Raw genomic sequence first — 10,000 nt, 5'->3', positions numbered from 1 at the left:
TAATAATAATGATAATAATGATATTAATTATATATATATCTATATATATGTATATATGTGCATATATTTTATATATATGTATATACATATGGATACATATGTATATATATATGTATATATACATACACACACACACACACACATATATATATATATATATATATATATATATATATATATATATATATATATATAATGTAAAGTATTTTTATATACTGTATATATATATATATATATATATATATATATATATATATATATATATATATATATATATATATATATAGACAACAACAACAACCAATGATGCTGTTTCTAGTCCACTGTAAGACAAAGATATCAATTCATGCCTGTGATCTACCCAGTTTTCATCACCAAGGTGGTCACTGCTGATTGGTGTTGGTGGGAGACTTTAGTCTGATCGCCCACAGCAAACCAACCTAATGTGGGTGGCCCTGACTGGTACAGTTGGTCATGGCGATGCACAAAATCTTTCACCACTTTAGGGTATCCCCACTCTGAAAGGGATCATCATCATCATCAGCTGTAGCTAGTCCACTGCAGGATAAAGGCCTCAGACATGACCTTCCACTCCCGTCTGTGTATGGTATTTCTATGCTAGTCTCTACCTGCAAATTTTCTTAGCTCGTCAATCCATCGACTTCTCTTTCACCCTCTGCTTCTTTTGCAATCTCTAGGGACCCAATCTTTTATTCTTAATGCCCATCTATTATCTGTCATTTTCATTATATGTCCTTCCCATGTCCATTTCTTTTTCTCAGAGAAGGATACATATATATATATATATATATATATATATATATATATATATATATATATATATATATATATATATACATACATACATATATATATATATATATATATATATATATATATATATATATATATATGTATATATATATATATATATATATATATATATATATATATATATATATATATATATATATAGACATAGATATAGATATAGATATATATGTTATAATTCTTAAACAAGAACCCGCGGGGAAAGCTTTACTGTGGACACCATTTGGCGAGCCGATAGCCTAATCCCGGAAGTGTCAAGAATTTCCTGATTGAACGCCTTACTTTGGAGGAATTAAGTCTCGCCACATGCGATTCAAGCAGAGACGGAGCACGGCGATTTTATTTCACTCTCAAGATATTGGGATATGATTTCTATTAAGATAACCCTGATATTTACTGAAGAAACTTTATACCTGAGTGTGATTTAAGTTATTCATACTATAACTGAGATGGCTTTCTTCACGGTTTTATTCTTTTAATCATTGATCGTTGTGATATGAATTCATACGAAGAATAATTTTCGTCGAACTTATATGCATGCATTCTAAGATATGTTATGTGAAATAAGACTGTGTCCATTATATTTATGAACACATTATGATTTTATTATCATTGTTGTTGTTGTTGTTGTAATATTATTATTATTACTATTATTTATTATTATTATTATTGAAATCTACTTGTAAACACTCATGGCTATACACGCTCATATGTGTTGCTCTTTGGCGAAAGACTTGTATTTAAAACGTCACCATACTTTTTCCCCCTTTGTACAAACAATAGTAGTTATCTTAACTAACCATAAAATAAGATTAAGAATTTCATACGGTACAAAATGTAAGAAGCAGACATTTTTCTTCATGTAAGTATTATATACCCATTCCAAAATTCATAAAGCAAGTCCAAACATATATGTGTCATACATGAGCAACCTTTAAACAATAACAGATGCGACAATGCTTGTGGCAAAACTTTACTAGAGAAGGATAGACTCTATCTCTTAACCTATTATCAACTATTATTATTACAAGAAAAGCAGCAACGCTTGCTGGGAAAGTACTGTAGTATAATTACACACCCCATGGATCCTATTGGCGAAAATTTATTCTGTGCGAAAAAAAGTATACGGTGAAATTTAGAATATAGTAAAAAAAACAACAGCTAAGAATAAGAAAAATGAGAGTAATTAACAATGCTAAATAAATGAATATTAGAGACACTATAAAACAAAACATATGTAATCATGGCCAACAATAAAAAGCATTTTTGATGCAAATGCTTTTTCGTTAAGAAGGTTGACATCAGGATGTTGAGTAAAATGGAGCCGACAGGGAAGAGCCAAAGAAGACCGTTTTCAAAGTTAGATAAAATGAAACAGGGAGAGTATTTGAGTGAATTATGCCTAACATCCTACCAGTCAAGGTCAAGGACTGACATATAACGGCTTTTAGAAATAAAACTAAACTCATTTATTAGTTGACCATAAAATTCCCCATAAAAGTTAGAGAGAGACGAAAACGGAACAAGAGAGGAATGGCAAGAACAGAACTAGTTAGCAATTCATCGTCACACGACAAATTCCTCATCCAGTCCACCCTGACGTAGTGCGTTGTAATCTACATAATTTCCTGCTAATACAACTCATCGTCATATCATTTAGAGCAATTGCAGTTCATCATTACTCAATTTAGTGCCAATGAAAATCAATCTAATCCCAAATTATCTATTGCTTATTACCCAGTTAATTGCCAAAGAGATTCCCCCTACATAGTTAATTCCTAATCTAGTTTGGCATCGTCCTATTCACTGCTGTAGCACAGTTCGTTGATAGTCACTTTAGTTATCATATTAACTAGTAACAAGGTTATTTGTTTATAATATAATTCATTGGTGTCCAGTAATTCCTCGGTAAATCTTTTCATTATCATATCATTCACGGTTTTGGCAGTTACTGTTTGCCGCTATGCATTACTGCATTATATGTGCGTAAACAAGTGAACTAGCATAGCTTACATATGCATTATGAAATCTGTATGTTCTGTAGTAACCGAACAGCATTTGTTAGCTACCAAAAGTACAGTTCTAGACCTGCTCGCTGAGTCAGTAATGTTAACACCATCGAATATCGACACATATATATTTCTATGAAGTATACTTGACACATTCGTATCATTATACCATATAGTGATCATTCCCAGAATATCTGTCTGGATACAGACAGACTTTGCTAACTCACCGTGAAACACATAGGAAAATTATGTTATTAAGCACAATATAGCCAAGGAAAATCTAATGTTCATTTAGGAACTGGCTAATTTGTTTCACTGTTAATACTGTATTGTAAATTGGAAATCTTTCATTGTGACTAATTGTTAAGGTGTGTATAATAAGTTTAGTGTTTAGTATTTAATTCTCCTTCATGCAAACCATTGTAAATCTAATATACAGTATTATCACATTGATCACCGCTTGCATAATTCATCTTAACGTAATTCACGATTTATTATATTTATCAAATTGGATTTTTTTTTCACAGTATTCCAACAAAATTTCCCTCACACTACTTATCACTATGAATGTCATCCTTACACATTCTATTGCCTAGCCTATTCTTTTCTTTTTCCTCAATTCCATGTCTGTGAAGTTAAGTCGTCAAAATTCCAATCATAAAGACAATTTTATACTAATGCAATATACCTCTAACAGTCTTAAACTGATCCTTCTTTTCCCACAACGTTCATTGCCAGTAAGGTTCAATCACACACTTATTAAATGGTTAGGATTATCTTTAGATATATTGAAAATAAAAAATTAAAAGGATTGGTCAAGGTACATGGCGTATTATTGCGTAATGTTTCGTTATGAAAGATGAGCAAAATTTGTTGAAATAAAATGCTTTGTATCATGACTACGTTATCTTTTTCACGTTGAGTACTTATTTGCATATTTTGACCCATCTGCCTCTCAGCAATTATTTGTTCAACCATACATTGCTACATAAGTTATTTTCAAACCTAAGGAAAACAGAAAATATTTGTTGATATAAATGGAAAGTAACAATAGGAGTATTCTCAGCTCTTAGAATATATCTTAATGTGCATATACGCATATACCCAGTGATTTACGATTTCTGATACTACCTTAATTTTTATCAGCAGTAGCCACTAAATTTCAACAAATACGTTATAATCATTGAAATTATTTGTATATCTTTTAATATAATTTTACCAAAAATATATATCTCTCTTTCTCTATGAAATTAAACGCCAAATTTCTACTCGTGTATTCTAAATATTTGACGATGTTTTCAGGTCCGGAGGTGGACTCTAAGTCAAGCTTACTTGATTTGTATTCGAATTATCTGCATCGTAATGACCCGGTTATGTGGCTTTTGAAATGAGTATTTTACATCTAACATCATTTGCGTTTTAGTGTAGCCCACGAGATCATTTGCCAGGACCTGCACCATGAAAGTGGTGGATTTTTGGTCATAAATCGTATTTAAGATGAATTATATGACGGTGAATTACACGATCAATGAATTGTGTGGCGGTTAATTGCATTGAACGTGAACTGTCGGCAGGCAATTGCCAGCGATGAATTATCGACAGAGAATTTTCTCAGTTCTGCAGTGGTGAAAAAGAATTCATACTAAACAATGGAAATATCAAAATAATGGGATTAAAGGTTTGCCGCACTTGGGATGGGATAGGATAAAACCAGATGTTCGGTAGAGTTCAGTAGGCATACCAAGTGAATTTAGGTTGAATAGAAGGCGGGGCAGACCCTATTGCCTCTGTACTAGCATTCAAACCCGCTATTCTTCAAGAACACAAGAGTAAATTGTTACCAGGTATATTATGTTCACAACAGTAGTGATATTTAGAAACTTGTGTTGCCTCAACCAATCCAATTTAACCTAACTTAACCAAGCTACTCTTATCTAAATGCCAGCATCACACTAGGGCCACGTGACCCTAGTCAAGGAGCAAAATAGCCAATTCCACCACTAACCCTTAAAGTACACCCGAGACAAAATTATGTTTAAATGAAGTATGTTTTTCTTTCCGTAGGTGCTTGGGCGGATCTGGTAAAGGGGGTGGACGTGCCCCTGTATGCATTCGCTGGGGGCCAAGCTACCCTCAGCTGCTCCTTCGACCTACAGTCAAGGAAGTTGTACTCCCTCAAATGGTACCACAACGGCACTGAGTTCTACCGGTATGTGCCAACTGAGAGGAAAGCGCCAATCAGTATCAAGCCCAGTCACACTTTTTCCGTTACAGTAAGTGGATATTTTGGTGTATTCGAGTTTTAGATAGATACTTTCATTTGTATGTGCAGTAGGCATTCGTGTTAACATATTTAAACATAAATGCTAATTGTGTATGGGAATCACAACTAATCCCGCTTACATATGTATATATATATATATATATATATATATATATATATATATATATATATATATATATATATATACATATATATATATATATATATATATATATATATATATATATATATATATATACATATATATATATATACATATATATATATATATATATATATATATATATATATATATACATATCTATATATACATATCTATATATATATATATATATATATATATATATATATATATATATATATATGTATACCCTGTGTATATATATATATATATATATATATATATATATATATATATATATATATATATATATATATATATATATATATATATATATATATATATATACAGTATATGTTATTACTTGCTAAGTTGCAACCTAAATTGGAAAAGTAGAATGCCAAAAATGGTCATATTATGAAAAATCTTTTGCGGAATGCAAAAGTAACTGCAAGATGGTGTCAAATATTAATATCTAGATCAGGGATAAGGAATCTAATAGAACTCAAGTTTTTCCCAACAAGTTAAGCTGAGATAGATAGGTAGATGAATTTATATAAGCACACACACACGCACACACACACACACACACACACATATATATATATATATATATATATATATATATATATATATATATATATATATATATATATATATATATATATTTATATATATCTATATATGTATATATATATATATATATATATATATATATATATATATATATATACTGTATATGTGTGTGTACAGATGATATATTCATACGTACACATACACACACATATATATATATATATATATATATATATATATATATATATATATATATATATATATATATGTATATATATATATATATGTGTATATACAAGTGTGTGTATGTATGTACTGTATGTACACGCATATATATATATATATATATATATATATATATATATATATATATATATATATGTATATACATATATACATATATATATTATGTGCCCGCGTGTGTCTATCTCCCTGAACGTGTGTTTGTGAGCACATATTTGCAGGCATGCAGACACGTACATCGGGTTGCTTTTGTACTGGGATAATGATAACAGAATAAACCATTTTAGCGTTACTAATCAACATGAAGATCAAGCACCATACGGGAAAAATAGTAAATTAATTTTTTAGAGATGGGGTCAACTTGCTAAATGAAGATAATTCATCACCCTTTAGTAATATGCAGGAAATGAGACCATTAGCCAGGAATTATTATGATTCCTTCATAGTAGCTAGAACTATTCGTTTGTTCAATTGCATCGATGGCAACTTTTCACTCCAATGGTTCCAGATACAGTTAGCATTCATATCTAAATGACCTTACTGTCTGTATTTTAGGTACAGGTTTCTACTGTATGTTGGCCTACACTGTTAAAAAAAACCCTCAATTTTAATCGGAAATTCCCTGTAAAATTATACTGTTCTCAGCCGTATTTTAGTAAAATACAAGCGACCGTAATTTTATCCTAATTTGTTATTATCTTTTATGGGTTGGTAACCGTAATATCACTCTACGTCAGCATCGTTTTTAAAACGGTAAATGGCTGGCAACATTTAGGCCAGGATTTTTACCGTCTTTTTACAGCAAATTTTTAACAGTGTATATTGATCATGCGGAGACATCAGCAGCATTTTCCTGGTTCCTTATGTCCCACATGGATGAAATAGTGCCTTGTATTTGTTTGCGTATGATGGTCATCATGAAACAGCAGAGTGACCCACCCCTCTCCTCTGCTGTCTGGTGACCTGTTATATTTAAACCTTAAAATAAAGTATTCTAGATCAAGACAAGGTCAGAAAGTCTTTCATACAATTTTGAAGCAGATATGTTAAAAGAAAAATTAAACAGTAATATCATTTGAATCAAACAGTAATAGGATTTTGAGAGAGAGAGAGCCTTACCTTATTGCCTTATTTAATGTTTGGGTTCCCCCAGGTCCCTCAGTGTGAGGCACCTCGTATATCCACCAGAGAGTTGCTAATGCATCTTCCAGAGTATTTTGCATCTTCCAGTCTTGGATGGTCTGGGATGCATCTTAGGTATTTATCGAGCTTATTCTTAAACACATCTACGCTCACTCCTGATATGTTTCTTAGATGAGCTGGCAGCACATTAAATAGTCGCTGCATTATCGATGCTGGTGCGTAGTGGATTAATGTCCTGTGCGCCTTCCTTAGTTTACCTGGTATATTTTTTGGCACTATTAATCTACCTCGGCTTGCTCTTTCTGATATTTTTAGCTCCATGATGTTTTCAGTAATTCCTTCTATTTGCTTCCATGCTTGTATTATCATGTAGCGTTCTCTTCTTTCTAGACTGTATAGTTTTAAAAATTCCAGTCTTTCCCAGTAGTCAATGTCCTTAACTTCTTCTATTTTAGCAGTATAGGACCTTTGTACTCTCTCTCTATTTGTGCAATATCCTTTTGGTAGTGTGGGTACCATATCACATTGCAGTACTCGAGTGTACTACGTACATAAGTTTTGTAAAGCATAATCATGTGTTCAGCTTTTCTTGTTTTAAAGTGTCTGATTAACATTCCCATTTTTGCTTTACATTTAGCCAACAGTGTTGCTATTTGGTCGTTGCATATTCCTATTTAACATTACACCAAGGTCTTTAATTGCTTCCTTGTTTGTGATTGTCTCGTTATTAGGTCCCTTGTATGCATATACCATTCCTTCTCTGTTTCCATAATTCATTGATTCGAATTTATCGGAGTTAAATACCATCCTATTTATCTCCGCCCATTCATATGTTTTGTTTAGATCTCTTTGTAGTGAGTTCCTATCTTCATCACAAGTAATTTCTCTACTTATTCTTGTGTCATCAGCGAAACTTCTCACTACAGAGTTTTCAACATCACAGTCTATGTCTGAGATCATAATAACAAACAGCAGTGCAGCTAATACTGTACCTTGTGGCACGCCAGATATTACCTGAGCTTCATCCGATTTCTCGTCATTTGCAACCACTATCTGTTTTCTGTTTTGCAGGAATTCTTTTACCCATTTTCCTATCTTTCCCACAATATTATGCTTTCTCATTTTTTCCTCTAATATATTATGGTCTACCTTGTCAAAGGCTTTTGCAAAATCTAAATAGATCACATCTATGTCTTTTTCATTTATCATATTTTTGTATATGTTTTCATAGTGTGCTATCAGTTGGGTTTGTGTACTTTTTCCGGGCACAAAACCGTGTTGACCTATATTAAACAAATTATTTTTAACCAAATGGTTCATTATTTTCTTTTTTATTACCCTCTCATACACTTTCATAATATGTGATGTTAGATTAACAGGTCTATAATTGTTTAGTCTTGATCCACTTTTGAAGATAGGGGTTATATAAGCTAATTTATGTTTAACATATATCTCGCTCATATCTACACTTTGTCTTAGCAGTATTGCAGCGGCTTCGCGATAGTGTTTGCAGTTTTTTTTAACAAAATCGTTGGAACTCCATCTGGTCCGTCTGCTGAACCATTTTTTATTTCATTTATAGCCTTGACAATATCTGCTTCATTAATATCTATATCCGTTAGATATTCAACATTTTCTTCTCTCATTTCTGTTTCATTATTCTCATTCGCAATTCTTGGCGTGAACTCACTCTTATATTTTTCTGCTAATATGTTGCATATTTCCTTTTTTTCATTTGTTAGCCGTCCTTCAATTCTTAGAGGGCCTATTTCTAATCTCCCTTTACTCATCTTTTTTGCATAGGAGTAAAGTACTTTGGGTTTTTTTTTAATATTTTGAAGTGTCCTTTCTTCTAAGTCCCTTTTTTCATTTTCTTTCGACTGTATAATCTTTTGTTCTGCATTTTCTATCTTACATTTATTTCTTTCATTTTCCACACATTTTTTTATTTTTCAAGAATTTTCTTCCGCTTTCTAATTTTCCGAAATAAGATCCTTCTTTCTCTTGGTTTGCATGTCTTTTGTTTATTGTTTTTTTTTCGGTACATATTTTTCAACAATTTTCTCCAGTATTTTGTACAGTATGTCCGTATTTACCTGTATATTATCACTTACAAATACATTTTTCCACTCTTTATTCAGTTCTTCATTTATTTCTTACTCTAAAAATTATATTTTCCATATCCTTCCGAACGTTTTGTGCTTTGATTAATTCTGCGATCTTTTGCTTTGGAATGGACTATTAATTCTATGACATTGTGGTCTGAAATTCCCGTGTTATACACAATTGTTTCTTTAACATAATTCACCTCATTCTCAAATACTAGATCTAGGATATTTTCCTTTCTTGTTGGAATGCGGTTTATTTGTTGCATATTATGTTCTAATAGCATATCTTGAAGCTTTTCAAATTGCCTCTTATCTTCTGCGCTACTATTACTCTTTTTTATATGTATACATACAACCACTTTCTTCTATCCTTTCTTTCCGATTCACGAAAGGAAAGTTAAAATCTCTGGATAGGAGTATATTCCAGTCGTTATGGTTTCTACATATATCATCTATTTTTTCTATTATTATGTCAAATTTCTTAGTATTTGGGGGTCTGTAAACTACAATATTCACTAGTTTTTCAAATTCAAATTCTACCGCAATCAATTCACATTCTGTGTTGCTGTATTTTTCACGGACTTTTCCTTGATTTATGTCTCTTCCATATATTGCGGTTCCCCCTTAATTCCTATTTGTTCTGTCTGATCTATAAGTTTGGAAACCCTTTATCTTGTCATCACTG

At 31.6% G+C, this 10,000-nt stretch overlaps 1 protein-coding gene across 2 annotated transcripts in view; it reads left to right on the top strand.

Moving 5' to 3' along the window:
* The window catches only part of LOC137621157 (uncharacterized), a 344,505-nt gene that overhangs the window by 95,779 nt on the left and 238,726 nt on the right, over window positions 1-10,000 (top strand). For both annotated transcript variants that reach the window (XM_068351581.1, XM_068351582.1), the window contains exon 2: window positions 4,905-5,113. In XM_068351581.1, the coding sequence (XP_068207682.1) occupies window positions 4,905-5,113 (209 nt within the window). The remainder of the gene's footprint in view (window positions 1-4,904; window positions 5,114-10,000) is intronic.

This window comes from Palaemon carinicauda, chromosome 27 (genome assembly GCF_036898095.1).
Source record: "Palaemon carinicauda isolate YSFRI2023 chromosome 27, ASM3689809v2, whole genome shotgun sequence".
Taxonomy (NCBI): domain Eukaryota; kingdom Metazoa; phylum Arthropoda; class Malacostraca; order Decapoda; family Palaemonidae; genus Palaemon; species Palaemon carinicauda.
This window is presented reverse-complemented; position numbering and strand designations above follow the sequence as displayed.